Raw genomic sequence first — 20,228 nt, forward strand, 5'->3', positions numbered from 1 at the left:
TTCAAGACCAATCCCGTTCGTCCCCTACCTTGCTTTCCCCATAATCGCTGCAATTTCCTTCTCTTTCAAGCATTTATCCAACTCTTTGGAAGCAGATGTTGAACCTGTATACAGGCAGTGCATTCCAAATCCTAATCATTCGTTATATAAATGTTTTTCCTCGTGACCTCTAAACTTTCCAATTGCTTTAATATGTGCCCTCTTGTTAATGATCCTTCAGCCACTGGAAACAGCTGACCTTTATTTATTCTGTGCAAACCCTTTTTTAATTTAAACATTTCTATCAAATCTCCCTTTGGCCTTCTCTGCTCTGAAGGAAACAAGTCGGGCTCCTCCATCCATCTAACAATCCCATCCCCAGGGCTCATTCCAGAAAATCACTTCTATATCCTCTGCCCCCATTCTTCATACCAAATGCATCACCTCTCACTGCTCTGCGATGAGTTTCATCGGCCATGTATCCTTAAGGCCATAAGAAATAGCAACAGGAACAGGCCATTCAGCCCTTCAAGCCTGCTCTGCAACTGAATCCCATCATGGCTGGTCTAACACCCACTAAGTCCACTTTCCTGTCTTCTCTCCATAACTCTTAATTCCCCTGCTGATTAAAAACCTATCGATCTCAATCTTGACAATGTTTCCAATGACTCAGCCTCCACAGCTTCCAGGGGCAAATAAATTCCAAAGATTTACTGCTATTTGAGAGGAAAGCATTCTTCCTCAAATCCATCTTCAATCAGCACCCAATTATTCTGCGACTATGCTCTCTGGTCCCACACTCTCCCATTAGTGGAAACATCCTTCCAACATTAATCCTGCCTATAAGGCCATAATGTGGAGATGCCGGCGTTGGACTGGGGTAAACACAGTAAGGAGTCTTACAACACCAGGTTAAAGTCCAACAGGTTTATTTGGTAGCAAACGCCACAAGTTTGGTTTGCTACCAAATAAACCTGTTGGACTTTAACCTGGTGTTGTTAGACTCCTTATTGTACAAGACCATGAGACATAGGAGCAGAATTAGGCCACTCGGCCCATCGAGTCTGCTCCGCCATTCAATCATGGCTGATATTTTTCTCATCCCCATTCTCCTCCCTTTTCCCCATAACCCCTGATCCCCTTATCAAGAACCTATCTATCTCTGTCTTAAAGACACTCAATGACCTGGCCTCCACAGCCTTCTGCAGCAAAGAGTTCCACAACTTCACCACCCTCCAGCTGAAGAAATCCTGTCTAACCCCTACGAATCTCACTCAACCTATCAGTCTACAATCTTAGTATGCCCTCTTCACACCATACTTTCCCATCTCTCACTGTGCCATCAGTAAACGTAGCTACAGCTTTGCTCCCATCATCTAACTCATTGAAGACTCCACTCATCACATCCTGGTAATCAGAAAAAGACCCAATTATGCATATTCTGTTTTCTGCCAGCGAATCTTCTATCCGTTAATATGTTACTCCCTACACCATGAGTTTTTATTTTCCACAATAACCTTTGAAGAAGTCCATCAGGACCCAGACACTTATCAGCCCATAGCTCCATCAGTTTGCCCATTACAGGTTCCCGAGTGATTGTAAATTCACCGAGTTCCTTCCTCCCTTTCACCTCTGTTTATAGCCATGACTGAAATGTTCTTTGTATCATTCAGTGACGACAGAAGCAAAACATTTATTTCATCTGCCATTTCCTTACGATCTACTATTAACTCCCATCGACCAGTGGGAGAGAGACTGCAACCCGAGCGAGATTTCAGCCAGAGCGAGGGTATCGGGAATTTGGAGCTGAGGGGAAAGAGGTGCTCATCTTCGGGAGGAGCAGAGAGGCAGTGAGGGAGACTCGAGGGCAAGAGGTAGAAGGAAATCAAACCATGCCGTCACAGCCAGCAGGTAAGTGATTGACTGGTGATTGGTAAGTAGTTTTCTCTTTTTTTTCTCTTGGCATTGTTGTTGTTATTGTTGTACACTACAATAGTGTTTCCGTGGAATTTCTGTGGTTTGAAAAGGTTATATTCGGTAGTAGCGATGAGCAGGAAAGGGCCCTAGAAAATTGGATATAATCTGAAACAAAACATTGTTCAACAGTTTAATTTAAAGGGGTAAGATATGACAGGAGAGCGCCTCTTGCTCCATGTGGCAGACTGGGGACAGTTCCAGTCCCCCAGGTCAGCGTGTGTGCGGGAAGTGTCTCCAGCTACAGTTCCTGGAAGCTGAAGTTTCAGAGCTGGAGCGGCGGCTGGAGACACTGGAGAATCCGCTAGTCAGAGAGTATCATGGATAGCACGCATAGGGGGTTGTCACACCGCAGGCTCAGACTCCGCAGGCAGGAAGGGAATGGGTGACCACCAGACAGAGCACGAGAGATAGGCAGGCAGTGCAGGAATCTCCTGTGGCCATTCCCCTGCAAAACAGATATACCGCTTTGGATTCTCAGGGGAAAGCAGCAGCAGCCAAACTCGTTGCACCACGGTTGGTTCTGCTGCAGAGGGGAGGGGTAAAAAGTGCGCCAGTGCAATAGTTATTGGGGATTCAATTGTAAGGGGAATAGACAGGCATTTCTGTGGCCGCAAACGAGACTCCAGGATGGTATGTTGCCTCCCTGGTGCTAGGGTCAAGGATGTCTCAGAGCGGGTACAGGACATTCTGGAGGGGGACAGTGAACAGCCAGTAGTCGTGGTTACACTTCTGTACAAAACATCATAGGTACAAAAAAGGGCCGAGGTCCTAAAAGCAGAATACAGGGAGCTCGGAAGAAAGTTAAGAAATCGGACCTCAAAGGTAGTGATCTCAGGATTGCTACAGATGCCATGTGCTAGTCAGAGTAGAAATGACAGGATTTATCGGATGAATACGTAGCTGAAGAGATGGTGTCACGGGGAGGGTTTCAGATTCCTGGGGCATTGGGACCAGTTCTGGGGGAGGTGGGACCTGTACAAATTGGACGGGTTACACCTGGACAGGACTGGGACTGATGTCCTAGAGGGAATGTTTGCTAGAGCGGATGGGGAGGGTTTAAACTAATACGCCAGGGGAATGGGAACCTATGTAAGGAGTCAGAGAAAGAGGGGGAAGCAAGGACAAAAACAAAAGGTAGAAAAGGTAATAGAAAAGTGAAGACTTTTGAAATGCATAATTGTGTCTTTTTCTGATTGGCAGGACATGCTGAGTAAAGTCCTCAATGAGTTAGATGACGGGAGCAGAAAAATCAAGGTCAAAATTCAAACAGGGCTACAGAGAAAAATATTGGGAGCAAGGCAAACAATGTTAAAAAGACAAGCTTAGAGGCTCTGAGCCTTAATGTGCGGAGCACTTGCAATAAAGTGGATGATCTAATCGCGCAGATAGATGTAAACGGGTACGATTTAATTGGGATTACGGAGACATGGCTGCAGGGTGACCAGGGATGGGAACTGAATGTCCCAGGGTATTCAGTGTTTAGGAAGGACAGGCGGAAAGGAAAAGGTGGTAGAGTGTCACTGTTAGTTAAAAAGGAAATTAACACCATAGTGAGAAAGGATATTAGCTCTGACAATGTGGAGTCTGTATGGGTAGAGTTCAGAAATACCAAGGGGCAAAAAACATTAGAGGGTGTCATATATAAACCCCAAACTGCAGTGGTGATGTTGGGAATGGGTATTAAACACAAAATTAGGGATGCATGTGATAAGGGAATATCGGTGATCATGGGTGATTTTAATCTACACATAGATTGGGCAAATCAAATTAGCCAACAAGCCGTAGAGTAGTTGTTCCTGGAGTGTAAACGGGATGGTTTTCTTGACCAATATGTGGAGGAACAACTAGAGAGAAGGCCATCTTAGACTGGGTACTGTGTAATGAGAGGGGAATCATTGCCAATCTAGCTGTACGAGACCCCTTGGGGATGAGTGACCATAACATGATAGAATTTTTTACCAAGATGGAGAGTGAAGTAGTTGATTCGGAGACTCGGGTGCTGAATCTTAATAAAGGAAACTGTGAGGATGTGAGGCGTGAGTTGGCCTTGACAGATTGGGGAGAGTTGCTTAAAGGGATGGCAGTGGATAGGCAATGGCAAACATTCAAGGAACGCATGAGGGAACTGCAGCAACTGTTTATTCCTGTCTGGCACAAAAACAAAATGGATAAGAGGGCCAATCCATGGCTTACAAAGGAAATTAGAGATGGTGTCCAATCCAAGGAAGAAGCATATAGATCGGCCAAGAAAAATAATAGGTCAGAGGATTGGGGGGTAGTTTAGATTTCAGCAAAGAAGGAGAAGGGATTGATTAAGAAGGGAAAAATACAGTATGAAAATAAGCTTGCAGGGAACATAAAGACTGACACTAAGAGTTTCTATAGATACTTGAAGAGAAAGAAGCGGTGAAGACAAATATAGGTCCCCTGCAGACAAAAACAGGGGAATATATAATAGGGGCAAAGAAATGGCCCAGCAACTGAATAAACACTTTGCTCATGTCTTGACAAAAGAGGACAAAGATCAGATACCAGAAATGTTGCAGAAAGCAAGCTTTAGTGAGAGGGAAGAACGGAGGGAGATCAATATTAGTAGAGAAATGGTGCTGGGAAAATTGATGGCACTAAAAGGCGGATAAGTCCCCAGGGCCTGATAATCTACATCCCAGAGTAGTTAAGGAACTGGCTCTAGAAATAGTGGATGCATTTATGGTCATCATTCAGGAATCTATAGACTCTGGAACAGTCCCTGCAGATTGGAGGGTAGCTAATGTCACTCCAATATTCAAAAAGGGAGGCAGAGTCAGCATGGATTTATGAAGTGGAAATCACGCTTGACAAGTGTGTTGGAATTCTTTGAACATGTAACTAATAGAGTTGACAAGGAGGAGCCAATCGATGCGTTATATTTGGACTTTCAGAAAGCATTTGACAAAGTCCCGCATAAGAGATTATCGTGCAAGATTTAAGGGCATGGGATTGGGGGAATTGTATTGAGAAGGATAGGAAACTGGTTGGCAGAGAGGAAACAAAGAGTAGGAATTAATGGGTGCTTTTCAAATTGGCAGGCAGTAACTAGTGGGGTGCCACAGGGATCGGTGCTGGGACCCCAGCTATTCACAATATATATTAATGATTTGGATGAGGGAACAAAATGCAACATCTCAAAGTTTGCAGATGATACCAAGTTGGGTGGGAGGGTGAACTGTGACGAGGATGCAGAGGTCCTTCAGAATGATCTGGACAGGTTGGGTGAGTGGGCAAATCAGTGGCAGATGCAGTATAATTTGGATAAATGTGAGGTTATTCACTTTGGAAGCAAAAACAAGGCAGCAGATTACGACCTCAATGCCTGTAAATTGGGAGAGGGGAGTGTGCAGCGGGACCTGGGTGTCCTTGTGCACCAGTCACTGAAGGTAAGCATGCAGGTGCAGCAGGCGGTAAAGAAGGCAAATGGTATGTTGGCCTTCATAGCGAGAGGTTTCGAGTACAGGAGCAGGGATGTGTTGTTGCAATTATACAGGGCCTTGGTGAGGCCACACCGAGAATATTGTGTGCAATTCTGGTCTCCTTTTCTGAGGAAGGATGTTCTTGCTCTCAAGGGAGTGCAGCGAAGGTTTGCCAGGCTGATTCCGGGGATGGCAGAACTGATGTACGAGGAGAGATTGACTCGGTTAGGATTGTTTTCGCTGGAGGATTAGACTCCCACAGTTCAAAGGTGTTCAGGTTAGGTGGATTGGCCATGCTAAATTGCCCTCAGTGTCAGGGGGAACTAGCTAGGGTAAATGCATGGGGTTATGGGGATAATGCCTGGGTGGGATTGTGGTCGGTGCAGACTCGATGGGCCAAAAGACCTCTTTCTGCACTGCAGAATTCTATGATTCTATGAAAGCTACACTATCAGAATTGTCACGGCCTTCAGGAGAAGGTTTTTAGAAGTGTGCCTTGCAGACAATATCGCATCCTTGAAACTTGAGGGATGAAAGCTGTTGTCAAATAAGCTGCGTGAATAAAGAACAGCAAATTGTGGAACTGTGTAACTGCATGCTGAGGGGGATTGCTTGTGTAGGACATATCTTGATGTCAGCTATTTAAAGTGTGATGTACCTTTTTTCCTGAGATATCACTTGCCTGTTAATTCATGTTTAATTTGTACTGGTTCCAATTGAATTCAAACAAGTTACATAAGAACATAAGAAATAGGAGCAGGAGTAGGCCATCTAGCCCCTCGAGCCTGCCCCGCCATTCAATAAGATCATGGCTGATCTGACGTGGATCAGTACCACTTACCCGCCTGATCCCCATAACCCTTAATTCCCTTACCAATCAGGAATCCATCCATCCGCGCTTTAAACATATTCAACGAGGTAGCCTCCACCACCTCAGTGGGCAGAGAATTCCAGAGATTCACCACCCTCTGGGAGAAGAAGTTCCTCCTCAACTCTGTCTTAAACCGACCCCCCTTTATTTTGAGGCTGTGTCCTCTAGTTTTAACTTCCTTACTAAGTGGAAAGAATCTCTCCGCCTCCACCCTATCCAGTCCCCGCATTATCTTATAAGTCTCCATAAGATCCCCCCTCATCCTTCTAAACTCCAACGAGTACAAACCCAATCTCCTCAGCCTCTCCTCATAATCCAAACCCCTCATCTCCGGTATCAACCTGGTGAACCTTCTCTGCACTCCCTCCAATGCCAATATATCCTTCCTCATATAAGGGGACCAATACTGCACACAGTATTCCAGCTGCGGCCTCACCAATGCCCTGTACAGGTGCATCAAGACATCCCTGCTTTTATATTCTATCCCCCTCACGATATAGGCCAACATCCCATTTGCCTTCTTGATCACCTGTTGTACCTGCAGACTGGGCTTTTGCGTCTCATGCACAAGGACCCCCAGGTCCCTTTGCACGGTAGCATGTTTTAATTTGTTTCCATTGAGATAGTAATCCCATTTGTTATTATTTCCTCCAAAGTGTATAACCTCGCACTTCTCAACGTTATACTCCATTTGCCACATCCTCGCCCACTCACTCAGCCTGTCCAAATCTCTCTGCAGATCTTCTCCGTCCTCCACACGATTCACTTTTCCACTTATCTTTGTGTCGTCTGCAAACTTCGTTACCCCACTCCGTCCCCTCCTCCAGATCATCTATATAAATGGTAAATAGTTGCGGCCCGATCCCTGCGGCACGCCACTCGTTACCTTCCTCCAACCGGAAAAACACCCATTTATTCCGACTCTTTGCTTCCTGTCGGATAGCCAGTCCCCAATCCACTTTAACACACTACCCCCAACTCCGTGTGCCCTAATCTTCTTCAGCAGCCTTTTATGGGGCACCTTATCAAACGCCTTTTGGAAATCCAAAAACACCGCATCCACCGGTTCTCCTCCATCAACCACCCTAGTCACATCTTCATAAAAATCCAACATGTTCGTCAAGCACAACTTTCCCCTCATGAATCCATGCTGCGTCTGATTGATCGAACCATTTCTATCCAGATGCCCTGCTATCTCCTCTTTAATAATGGATTCCAGCATTTTCCCTACTACAGACGTTAAGCTGACCGGCCTATAGTTACCCGCCTTTTGTCTCCTTCCTTTTTTAAACAGCGGCGTAACATTAGCCGTTTTCCAATCAACCGGCACTACCCCAGAATGCAACGAGTTTTGATAAATAATCACTAACGCATCCACTATTACCTCTGACATTTCTTTCAAGACCCTGGGATGCATTCCATCCGGACCCGGGGACTTGTCCACCTTCAGTCCCATTAGTCTACCCAGCACTGCCTCTCCGGTAACATTAATTGTATTAAGTATTTCTCCTGCTGCCAACCCTCTATCGTTAATATTTGGCAAACTATTTGTGTCCTCCACCGTGAAGACCGACACAAAAAACTTATTTAAAGACTCAGCCATATCCTCATTTCCCACTATTAACTCCCCCCTCTCGTCCTCCAAGGGTCCAACATTCACTCTAGCCACTCTATTCCTTTTTATATATTTATAAAAACTTTTACTATCATTTTTTATATTAATTGCTAGCCTAGCTTCATAGTCTATCCTTCCTTTCTTTATCGCTTTCTTAGTCTCTCTTTGTTGTTTCTTAAATTTTTCCCAATCACTTGTTTCTCCACTATTTTTGGCCACTCTGTACGCAGCTGTTTTTATTTTAATACTCTCCTTTATTTCCTTCGTTATCCACGGCTGGTTCTCCCTTTTCTTAGAATCCTCGTTTTTTGCTGGAATATATTTTTGCTGAGAACTGAAAGGGATCTCCTTAAAAACATGAAATCTCAATGGTATTTCATTTGGCTGTTGTTTGGGAATTTTTTATGGATCAGAACTCTTAGGCCAACATTGTCCCTCAACCTACAACATCCAAACAGATTGAACTGGTTATTGAAGTTTGTAGGATCCTCCTGTGTGCAGATTTGGTGCTATGTTTGTTAAAAAGACAACGCCTATACTTCAAAAACAATTGCCGAAGTGCTTTGAAAAGGACGGAAGATGTGCAAAGTACACCATCATTGCCAGTCTCCCTTTTTTCATTCTGTTCAAAGAACAGTACAGCACAGGAACAGGCCCTTCGGCCCACCGGGTCTGTGCCGACACACATGCCTCTCTAATATTTTCTTGCCTCTATGTGGTCCATATCCCTCTATTCGCTGCCTAGTCATGTATCTATCCAGCTGCCTCTTGAACGTTGTTATAGAATCTGTTTCCATCACCCCCTCTGGTAGCATGTTCCAGGCATTCACCACCCTCTGTGTGAAAAACCTGCCCCTTACATCCCTTTTAAACTTTCCCCCCTCTCACTCTCAACCTGTGCCCCCGAGTAATTGACCCTTCGACCCTGGAAAAAAGACTCTTGACTATCCACCCTATCCAAGCCTGTCATAATCTTGGAAACCTCCGTGGGCTGCCCCCTGATCCTCCGACACGCCAATGAAAGCAATTACTTTCAGCATTTTTCTGCCTCTGGGTAATGTTGGGTGGTCGTGGCAGTGAACTCAGGTCTGTAGTCCAATAGATACTTTCCATTCCCATGCCTGTCCCAATGGCTTGTATACACAGATCCTTCATTCTGGCTGTTCCCACCTCCCATTTAGCAGATCTGCTGCACAGAGTCTCACTGTCACCACCCAAGCCTCAGCCTGTCTCTGATCACTCTGTCCTTACCTGTGGAAGGTTTTAGCCATGCGCACTGCAGACTGGACAGTGAAAGCTTTTGGATTTCTCTTCCGTGGATCCACTTCATCATCCACGCCCAGCCCCTTCAGGCGGCGCTGTTTCTTCCTTGCTGCTTTGGGCCCACTGTGCCGTTGATGATGCATTTTCTTCGTCTTGTCCTCCATGGTCCTCCTATCCCAACAAAACAATTCATCACATTTGCAGCTTTTCACATTGAGTCCATTATTCAGACTGCTGCAAACTGCCAGCTGAGGACAACAGTCACTCACGCAGCCAAAGTGACCCACTGCCAGAGTTACCCAACTTCCTCAACACAGAGTCGAGTGTCCCACTACCCCCAACCCACACCACCCCCACACCCCATCGCCGGTCAGCGTCCACACAATTTCTCCCTTCCACTCCCAATCTTGCTCTACAGTCTAACTCCCACGCTACACCCCCGCCCCCCCGCCAAAAACCTCATTCCCTTCACCAACACCCCATCCCCAATTTCTTTCGCTCCCTGGATTCTCTCCCCGCCCCCACCCCTCTGGTTTCTCTCCCCCCACCCCCACCCCACCTCCGGTTTCTATCTTTCTCTCTGCCCCCCACATTCCTGATTCCTCTCTCGCTACCCCCCCCCCCCCCGCCGCCCCCAAATAGGTCTTTCTCCCCACGTCGCCCCAGCATCTCCCCCAGGTCCCTCTTCTCTCACGCCACACCCCACCTCCTCTCCCTCCTCTTTCTCTTCCCCCCCCCCCACTCCCCATTCTCACTCCCCTCTCCCCCCTCCTTTCCTCTCTCTCACCCCCCCATTCCCCCGCTCCTTTTCCCTCTCTCCCCCCCTTTCCCCCTCTCACTCCCCCACCTTTCTTTCCCCTCCCCACCCCCAGCTCCTTTTCGCCTTTCCCCCCTCTCCACCCCCTGCTCCTTTCCCCTCTTGCCCCCCCTCCACCGGCCCCTTCCCCCTCGGCTCCATTCCCCCCTCTCCTCCCCCCATCTCCTTTCCCCCTATACCCCTCCCGCTCAACCCCCCCTCCCTTCCCCTCACCTCTCCCCCCCTCTCCCCCCACCCCCCCCCGGCTCCTTCCTTCCCCCCCCCCCCCCGACTCCATTCCCCCCTCTCTCCCCCCCCTCCGGCTCCTTTCCCCCCTCTTCCCCCCCACCCCCGGCTCCTTTCCCCCCCTCTCTCCCCTCCCGCCCCCTTTCACCCCCTCTCTCTCTCCCCCCCGCCCCCTTTCCCCCCCTCTCTCTCCCCCCTCCCCCTCCCGGCTCCTTTCCCCCTCTCCCCCCCCGGCTCCTTTCTCCCTCTCTCCCCCCCTCCTCCATTCCCCCCTCTTCCCCTCCCTCTCCCCCCCCCCCCCCGGCTCCTTTACCCCCTCTCCCCCCTCAGGTTCCTTTACCCCTTTTCCCCCCCCAGGCTCCTTTACCCCTTCTCCCCTCCCCGCTCCTTTCCCCTCTCTCCTCCCCGGCCCCTTACCCCCCCCCCCCCCCGGCTCCATTCCCCCCTCTACCCCCCGGCTCCTTTCGCCCCGCTCCCCCCGGGCTCCTTTCCCCCCCGCTCCTGCGCCTTCTCCCCGCCACGCTCCTTTCCACTCTCTCCCCCCCGCTCCTTCCCCCCCTTGCCCCTCTCACTCTTCCCCCCCCTTGCCCCTCTCACTCCTCTCCCCTTGCCCCTCTCACTCCTCTCCCCCCCTTGCCCCTCTCACTCCTCCCCCCCTTATCCCTTTCACTCCTCTCCCCCCTTATCCCTTTCACTCCTCCTCCCCCCCTTGCCCCTCTCACTCCTCTCCCCCCCTTGCCCCTCTCACTCCTCCCCCCCTTATCCCTTTCACTCCTCTCCCCCCTTATCCCTTTCACTCCTCCTCCCCCCCTTGCCCCTCTCACTCCTCCTCCCCCCCTTGCCCCTCTCACTCCTCCTCCCCCCCTTGCCCCTCTCACTCCTCCTCCCCCCCTTGCCCCTCTCACTCCTCCTCCCCTTGCCCCCCTCACTCCTCCCCCCCCGCCCCCCTCACTCCTCCCCCCCTGCCCCCCTCACTCCTCCCCCCCCTGCTCCCCTCACTCCTCCCCCCGTGCCCCCTCACTCCTCCCAACCCCCTTGCCCCCCTCACTCTTCCTCCCCCCCCCTTGCCCCCCTCACTCTCCCCCCCCTTGCCCCCCTCACTCTTCCCCCCTTGCCCCCCTCACTCTTCCCCCCCCTTGCCCCCCTCACTCTTCCCCCCCCCTTGCCCCCTCACTCTTCCCCCCCCCCTTGCCCCCCTCACTCTTCCCCCCCCCTTGCCCCCCTCACTCTTCCCCCCCCCCTTGCCCCCCTCACTCTTCCCCCCCCCTTGCCCCCTCACTCTTCCCCCCCTTGCCCCCCTCACTCTTCCCCCCCCTGCCCCCCTCACTCTTCCCCCCCCTTGCCCCCCTCACTCTTCCCCCCCTTGCCCGCCTCACTCTTCCCCCCCTTGCCCCCTCACTCTTCCCCCCCCTTGCCCCCCTCACTCTTCCCCCCCTTGCCCCCCTCACTCTTCCCCCCCCTTGCCCCCTCACTCTTCCCCCCCCTTGCCCCCCTCACTCTTCCCCCCCTTGCCCCCCTCACTCTTCCCCCCCCTTCCTTGCCCCCTCACTCTTCCCCCCCTTACTCTTCCCCCCCCTTGCCCCCCTCACTCTTCCCCCCCCCCTTGCCCCCCTCACTCTTCCCCCCCCTTGCCCCCCTCACTCTCCCCCCCCCTTGTCCCCCTCACTCTCCCCCCCCCGCCCCCCTCACTCTTCCCCCCCCGCCCCCCTCACTCTTCCCCCCCCTTGCCCCCTCACTCTTCCCCCCCCTTGCCCCCTCACTCTTCCCCCCCCTTGCCCCCTCACTCTTCCCCCCCCTTGCCCCCCTCACTCTTCTCCCCCCCTTGCTCTTTCCCCCCCTTCCTTGCCCCCTCACTCTTCCCCCCCTTACTCTTCCCCCCCCTTGCCCCCCTCACTCTTCCCCCCCCCTTGCCCCCCTCACTCTTCCCCCCCCTTGCCCCCCTCACTCTCCCCCCCCCTTGCCCCCCTCACTCTCCCCCCCCCTGCCCCCCTCACTCTTCCCCCCCCGCCCCCCTCACTCTTCCCCCCCCTTGCCCCCCTCACTCTTACCCCCCCTTGCCCCCCTCACTCTTACCCCCCCTTGCCCCCCTCACTCTTACCCCCCTCGCCCCCTCACTCTTCCCCCCCTCGCCCCCTCTCACTCCCCCCCTCGCCCCTCTCACTCCCCCCCTCGCCCCTCTCACTCCCCCCCTCGCCCCTCTCACTCCCCCCCTCGCCCCTCTCACTCCCCCCCTCGCCCCTCTCACTCCCCCCCTCGCCCCTCTCACTCCCCCCCTCGCCCCTCTCACTCCCCCCCTCGCCCCCTCACTCCCCCCTCTCACTCCCCCCCCTCGCCCCCTCTCACTCCCCCCCCCTCGCCCCCTCTCACTCCCCCCCCCTCGCCCCCTCTCACTCCCCCCCCCGCCCCCTCTCACTCCCCCCCCTCGCCCCCTCTCACTCCCCCCCCTCTCACTCCCCCCCCTCGCCCCCTCTCACTCCCCCCCCTCGCCCCCTCTCACTTCCCCCCCTTGCCCCCTCCCCCCTCTCCCCCCCCTTGCCCCCTCCCCCCCCTTGCCCCCTCCCCCCCCCTTGCCCCCTCTCGCCCCCCTCTTGCCCCCTCTCGCCCCCCTCTCACTCCACCCCCTCTTGCCCCCTCTCACTCCACCCCCTCTCACTCCCCCCTCCCTCCCTCCCCCCTTGCCCCCTCTCCCCCCTTCTCTCCCCTCCCCCTCTCACTCCCCCTCCCCCCTTCTCGCCCCTCCCCCTCTCTCCTCGCCCCCTCGCACCCCCCCCTCGCCCCTCTCACTCCCCCCCCTCGCCCCCTCACACCCCCCCCATCGCCCCCTCTCACACCCCCCCCTCGCCCCCTCTCACACCCCCCCTCGCCCCCTCTCACACCCCCCCTCGCCCCCTCTCACACCCCCCCTCGCCCCCTCTCACACCCCCCCCGCCCCCTCTCACTCCCCCCCTCGCCCCCTCTCACTCCCCCCCCTCGCCCCCTCTCATTTCCCCCCTTGCCCCCTCTCCCCCCCTTACTCCACCCCCTCTTGCCCCCTCTCACTCCACCCCCTCTCACTCCCCCCTCTCCCCTCCCCCCTTGCCCCCTTCTCTCCCCTCCCCCTCTCACTCCCCCCTTCTCTCCCCTCCCCCCTCTCCCCCCCTCGCCCCCTCTCACCCCCCCCTCGCCCCCTCACTCCCCCCCCCCTCGCCCCTCTCACACCCCCCCTCGCCCCCTCACACACCCCCCCCCTCGCCCCCTCTCACTCCCCCCCATGCCCCCTCTCACTCCCCCCCATGCCCCCTCTCACTCCCCCCCCATGCCCCCTCTCACTCCCCCTCTCCCCTTGCCCCGTCACTCCCCCTCTCCCCTTGCCCCCTCTCACTCCCCCTCTCCCCTTGCCCCCTCTCACTCCCCCTCCCCCCTTGCCTCCTCTCACTCCCCCTCCCCCCTTGCCCCCTCTCACTCCCCCTCCCCCCCTCTCACTCCCCCTCCCTTGCCCCCCCTCCCCCCCTCCCTTGCCCCCCTCCCTTGCCCCCCTCCCTTGCCCCCCTCCCTTGCCCCCCCTCACCCCCCCTCCCTTGCCCCCTCTCACTCCCCCTTGCAACCCCTCCCTTGCCCCCCCTGCCCCCCTCCCTTGCCCCCCCCCTCCCTTGCCCCCTCTCCCTTGCCCCCCTGGCCCCCTCCCTTGCCCCCCCTGCCCCCCTCCCTTGCCCCCTCTGCCCCCCTCCCTTGCCCCCCTCCCCCCTCCCTTGCCCCCCCCTCCCTTGCCCCCCCTGCCCCCCCTCCCTTGCCCCCCCTGCCCCCCCTCCCTTGCCCCCCCTCCCTTGCCCCCTCGGCCCCCCTCCCTTGCCCCCTCTGCCCCCCTCCCTTGCCCCCTCTGCCCCCCTCCCTTGCCCCCTCTGCCCCCCCTCCCTTGCCTCCCCTGCCCCCCTCCCTTGCCCCCTCTGCCCCCCCCTTGCCCCCTCTGCCCCCCTCCCTTGCCCCCTCTGCCCCCCTCCCTTGCCCCCTCTGCCCCCTCCCTTGCCCCCTCCCTTGCCCCCTCTGCCCCCTCCCTTGCCCCCTCTGCCCCCCTCCCTTGCCCCCCCTCCCTTGCCCCCCCTGCCTTGCCCCCCCTCCCCCCGCTCCCTTGCCCCCCCCCCCCCTCCCTTGCCCCCCTCCCCCCCTCCCTTGCCCCCCCTCCCCCCCCCTCCCTTGCCCCCCCTGCCCCCCCTCCCTTGCCCCCCCTGCCCCCCCTCCCTTGCCCCCCCTGCCCCCCCGCCCCCTCTGCCCCCCTCCCTTGCCCCCTCTGCCCCCCCTCCCTTGCCCCCCTCCCTTGCCCCCCTGCCCCCCCCTCCCTTGCCCCCCCTGCCCCCCCCTCCCTTGCCCCCCCTGCCCCCCCCTCCCTTGCCCCCCCCTGCCCCCCCCTCCCTTGCCCCCCCCTCCCTTGCCCCCCCTGCCCCCCCCTCCCTTGCCCCCCCTGCCCCCCCCTCCCTTGCCCCCCCTGCCCCCCCCTCCCTTGCCCCCCCTCCCCCCCCCTCCCTTGCCCCCCCTCCCCCCCCCTCCCTTGCCCCCCCTCCCCCCCCCTCCCTTGCCCCCCCTCCCCCCCCCCTCCCTTGCCCCCCCTGCCCCCCCCTCCCTTGCCCCCCCTGCCCCCCCTGCCCCCCCCTCCCTTGCCCCCCCTGCCCCCCCTGCCCCCCCCTCCCTTGCCCCCCCTGCCCCCCCCTCCCTTGCCCCCCCTGCCCCCCCCTCCCTTGCCCCCCCTGCCCCCCCTCCCTTGCCCCCCCTGCCCCCCCTCCCTTGCCCCCCCCTCCCTTGCCCCCCCTGCCCCCCCCTCCCTTGCCCCCCCTGCCCCCCCTCCCTTGCCCCCCCTGCCCCCCCTCCCTTGCCCCCCCTGCCCCCCCTCCCTTGCCCCCCCTGCCCTCCCTCCCTTGCCCCCCCTCCCTTGCCCCCCCTCCCTTGCCCCCTCTGCCCCCCCTCCCTTGCCCCCCCTCCCTTGCCCCCTCTGCCCCCCCTCCCTTGCCCCCTCTGCCCCCCCTCCCTTGCCCCCTCTGCCCCCCTCCCTTGCCCCCCCTCCCTTGCCCCCTCTGCCCCCCCTCCCTTGCCCCCTCTGCCCCCCTCCCTTGCCCCCCCTCCCTTGCCCCCTCTGCCCCCCCTCCCTTGCCCCCTCTGCCCCCCCTCCCTTGCCCCCCCTCTCCCCCGGTACTCACTGTGTTTCCTGTATTTTTTGTGGGTTAGAATATATTTGATTCTGTTGAATTTCTATTTCTTTCCCCACGTGAAGTTTCTCTTTCCGGATGGTGTTTCTGTGCCGGAAGTGGCCTGTCCGTCTCCCTCAGCACCCGGGCGCCCTGAGGCTCCCGGAGTTTTGGTTCCGGGGTTTTCCGGCCCCGCCGCTCTGTGTGTCGGAGCTGCTGCAGGTTTTCCGATTCAGGGACGGGAAGTCCACTCATTGCTGAAACGGCATTTTTATAGAGACTGAGTTTTGTATTGTGTTTATGTACCGCCTTAAACAATAAGAGTATTAGTTATAGAGGTTTACAGCATGGAAACTTGGAGTTGTTTGCTGACTTCCTTTCAGGATTAATTATTTTGGAATCACCAGAGCCAGATTCTACAAATACCAAGGATGGCTGAGCCCCACATCATCCTTTTCTTCAAAGAGTGACTTCTGCTTCTAATCTCTCCCACCAGGAGAATCACCTCATGAAGGGCAGCGCTCCGAAAGCTCCTGATACCAAATAAACCTGTTGGACTCTAACCTGGTGTTGTGAGACTTCTTAGGAGGAGAACGCTTAAGAATTTTCTATGTTTCCATGAGATCACCTACTCTCCCCCACCGGGGCGGCACGGTGGTTAGCACTGCTGTCTCACAGCACCAGGGACCCAGGTTCAATTCTGGCTTCGGGTGACTGTCTATGTGGAGTTTGCATGTTCTCCCCGTGTCTGCGTGGGTTTACTCCGGGTGCTCCGGTTTCCTCCTACAGTCCAAAGCTCTGCGGGTTCGGTTAATTGGCCATGCTAAATTGTCCCTTAGTGTCCAGGGGATTAGAAGGGTAAATGTGTGATGTTACAGGAATAGGGCCTGGGTGGGATTGTGGTCAGTGCAGACTTGATGGGCTGAATGGCCTCCTGCGCTGTTTCTATGGGTTTCTATGCCATCCCTCCCCATCTCAGGTGGGGAGATGATGGCCTAGTGGTATTATCGCTAGACTATTAATCCAGGAACTCAGCTAATGTTCTGGGGACCTGGGTTCAAATCCCACCACGGCAGATGGTGGAATTTGAATTCAATAAAAAATTTCTGGAATTAAGAATCTACCGATGACCATGAAACCATTGTTGATTGTTGGAAAAAATGTCATTGAGGGAAGAAAATCTGCTGTCCTTACCTAGAGCCACAGCAATGTGGTTGACTATCAGCTGTCCTCGGGCAGCAGCTAGGAATGGGCAATAAATACTGGGCAGCCAGTGGCACCCATGTTCCACGAATGAATTAAGAAAAAGAGTGAATTGAACCGACAAATTCCAAATGCAGATGCAAAGGTATAACCAGCACATCAGTATTCATTTTATTAGTGGTTTAATTTATTTTCATTTCTAACAGTTTCGGCTGAACTACAAGAGAAATTGTCAGTTGCAATGTAAGATTGTTCCTGAAAGTTCTTCACAGAAGATAGAAAGGGGATATAATTGTATCCTAATGATAGTTGATTATACGGTGAGCCATACAGAAGTTATTCCCTGAGACAACATGTCATGAAAAATCATTGCCAATGAATTGAGTGTCATTGAGAAGACAAGCATTACTAATTTCCCTTGGTGAAGTTTGCAGTGGTATTACTCTGGGTGAAGTTTGTGTTGGGATTAGTCGAGGTGAAGTTTGCAGTGGGATTATTCTCGGTGAGGATGATTCTAGGTAAAGACTATTCTGGGTGAGGATTATTCTGGGTGAAGTTTATTATTGGTGAAAATTATTCTGGGTAATGACTATTCTGGGTAATGACTATTCTGGGTAATGACTATTCTGGGTAATGACTATTCTGGGTAACAATTATTCTGGGTAAAGATTATTCAAGGTGAGGATTATTATAGAAACATAGAAAAACTACAGCACAAACAGGCCCTTCGGCCCACAAGTTGTGCCGAACACATCCCTACCTTCTAGACCTACCTATAACCCTCCATCCTATTAAGCTCCATGTACTCATCCAGGAGTCTCTTAAAAGACCCTATTGAGTTTGCCTCCACCACCACTGACGGCAGCCGATTCCACTCGCCCACCACCCTCTGTGTGAAAAACTTCCCCCTAACATCTCCCCTGTACCTACCCCCCAGCACCCTAAACCTGTGTCCTCTCGTAGCAGACATTTCCACCCTGGGAAAAAGCCTCTGAGAGTCCACCCGATCTATGCCTCTCAACATCTTATACACCTCTATTAGGTCTTCTCTCATCCTTCGTCTCTCCAAGGAGAAAAGACCGAGCTCCCTCAGCCTATCCTCATAAGGCATGCCACTCAATCCAGGCAACATCCTTGTAAATCGCCTCTGCACCCTTTCAATCTTTTCCACATCCTTCCTGTAATGAGGCGACCAGAACTGAGCATGAAGATGAAGATTATTCTGGGTAACAATTATTGTGGGTGAAGATTATCCTGGGTGAGGGTTATCCTGGGTGAAGTTTATTCTGGGTGAAGTTTATTCTGGGTGAAGATTATTCTGGGTGAAGATTATTGTGGGTGAAGATTATCCTGGGTGAAGTTTATTCTGGGTGAGGATTATCCTGGGTGAAGATTATCCTGGGTGAAGTTTATTCTGGGTGAGGATTATCCTGGGTGAAGATTATTCTGGGTGAGGATTATCCTGGGTGAAGATTATCCTGGGTGAAGATTATCCTGGGTGAAGTTTATTCTGGGTGAGGATTATCCTGGGTGAAGATTATTCTGGGTGAGGATTATCCTGGGTGAAGATTATCCTGGGTGAAGATTATCCTGGGTGAAGATTATCCTGGGTGAAGTTTATTCTGGGTGAGGATTATTCTGGGTGAAGATTATCCTGGGTGAAGTTTATTCTGGGTGAAGATTATCCTGGGTGTGGATTATTCTGGTTAAAGTTCATTCTGGTTAAAGTAACTCTGGGTTCAGGTGTCCTCTGGGTGAACTCCATCTCCCAGCAGGCCCCGGATCTGAGACGGTTTCCATGGCAGCGCGGCCTAGTGAGGTGGCCAAGCCCGGGGAGTGAGAGTGGAGAGAGGCCGGTCCTCGGAAAGCCCCAGCGGGACGATGCGCGCTTTCCGGCCCGTCCAGCAGCGAGAGGCGGCGGCATGATTCACAGATACAGCCGGAGGCCGCTGTCCAACACTCCGGAGATGTGAGTGCGGGGCCGCGGGCCGGAGCCGGCGGGAATGGCGGGGTCGGAGTGCGGCAGCCGCGGGGCCCTCTGATTGCAGGCGGTGGGGTGAGGCGGAGGCCACTCAGCCCCTTTAACTGATGCTGTGCTTCAGGTAGAAGCTGCTATGTGTCCCAGCACCAGGGGCTCAATGGGCCCCTTCCTGGAGAAGGCGATTCAGCAACACCTTGTCCTGCAGTTTGGGGATGGGTGACCAAAGCTGCTCTTCCCATTGATAGAAGTTTAACAACACCAGGTTAAAGTCCAACAGGTTTATTTGGTAGCAAAAGCCACACAAGCTTTCGAGGCTCTGAGCCCCTTCTTCAGGTGAGTGGGAATTCTGTTCACAAACAGAACTTATAAGACACAGACTCAATTTACATGAATAATGGTTGGAATGCGAATACTTACAACTAATCCAGTCTTTAAGAAACAAAACAATGGGAGTGGAGAGAGCATCAAGACAGGCTAAAAAGATGTGTATTGTCTCCAGACAAGACAGCCAGTGAAACTCTGCAGGTCCACGCAACTGTGGGAGTTACAAATAGTGTGACATAAATTCTGATTCTAGGATCGCATGATAAAGACTCAGGAGGAAAAAAGCAGAAATATTTATGTGAAATAGTGTGACATAAACCCAATATCCCGGTTGAGGCCGTCCTTGTGTGTGCGGAACCTGGCTATCAGTTTCTGCTCCGCGACTCTGCGCTGTCGTGTGTCGCGAAGGCCGCCTTGGAGAACGCTTACCCGAATATCAGAGGCCGAATGCCCGTGACCGCTGAAGTGCTCCCCAACAGGAAGAGAACAGTCTTGCCTGGTGATTGTCGAGCGGTGTTCATTCATCCGTTGTCGCAGCGTCTGCATAGTTTCCCCAATGTACCATGCCTCGGGACATCCTTTCTTGCAGCGTATCAGGTAGACAACGTTGGCCGAGTTGCAAGAGTATGTACCGTGTACCTGGTGGATGGTGTTCTCACGTGAGATGATGGCATCTGTGTCGATGATCCGGCACGTCTTGCAGAGGTTGCTGTGGCAGGGTTGTGTGGTGTCGTGGTCACTGTTCTCCTGAATATCAACCGGGATATTGGGTTTATGTCACACTATTTCACATAAATATTTCTGCTTTTTTCCTCCTGAGTCTTTATCATGCGATCCTAGAATCAGAATTTATGTCACACTATTTGTAACTCCCACAGTTGCGTGGACCTGCAGAGTTTCACTGGCTGTCTTGTCTGGAGACAATACACATCTTTTTAGCCTGTCTTGATGCTCTCTCCACTCCCATTGTTTTGTTTCTTAAAGACTGGATTAGTTGTAAGTATTCGCATTCCAACCATTATTCATGTAAATTGAGTCTGTGTCTTATAAGTTCTGTTTGTGAACAGAATTCCCACTCACCTGAAGAAGGGGCTCAGAGCCTCGAAAGCTTGTGTGGCTTTTGCTACCAAATAAACCTGTTGGACTTTAACCTGGTGTTGTTAAACTTCTTACTGTGTTTACCCCAGTCCAACGCCGGCATCTCCACATCATGACTTCCCATTGATGCCCATCATCTGTGAAAGAATAGAAATAAAGCCATTTGCTTAGCACCTCATTGATGTCCTTCACCATTCTCTCCCCACCATGGACACACAGTCTGCAAGATGCACTGCATCAAAACCCTTCAACTGCTCTTTTCAAATCCAGGAT

General features: G+C 54.1%; 2 protein-coding genes across 3 annotated transcripts in view; one reads left to right on the plus strand and one right to left on the minus strand.

Annotated features, from left to right (window-relative positions):
- The window catches only part of bms1 (BMS1 ribosome biogenesis factor), a 101,140-nt gene extending 85,636 nt beyond the window's left edge, over positions 1 to 15,504 (minus strand). Inside the window, exons 1-2 of one of the 2 annotated variants that reach the window (XM_078199762.1) lie at positions 15,362 to 15,504; positions 9,143 to 9,325 (exon numbers count right to left, since the gene is read on the minus strand). In XM_078199762.1, the coding sequence (XP_078055888.1) occupies positions 9,143 to 9,318 (176 nt within the window). In that variant the 5' untranslated portion in view covers positions 9,319 to 9,325; positions 15,362 to 15,504. The remainder of the gene's footprint in view (positions 1 to 9,142; positions 9,326 to 15,361) is intronic. The other variant, XM_078199761.1, reaches the window with a different exon arrangement.
- Positions 15,505 to 18,356: 2,852 nt separating this feature from the next.
- fam149b1 (family with sequence similarity 149 member B1) overlaps positions 18,357 to 20,228 on the plus strand; it is a 128,795-nt gene continuing 126,923 nt past the window's right edge. Inside the window, exon 1 of the mRNA XM_078199769.1 lies at positions 18,357 to 18,521. Coding sequence (XP_078055895.1) covers positions 18,475 to 18,521 — 47 coding nt within the window. The 5' untranslated portion in view covers positions 18,357 to 18,474. The remainder of the gene's footprint in view (positions 18,522 to 20,228) is intronic.

The sequence above is a fragment of the Mustelus asterias genome, chromosome 28, assembly GCF_964213995.1.
Source record: "Mustelus asterias chromosome 28, sMusAst1.hap1.1, whole genome shotgun sequence".
Taxonomy (NCBI): Eukaryota; Metazoa; Chordata; class Chondrichthyes; order Carcharhiniformes; family Triakidae; genus Mustelus; species Mustelus asterias.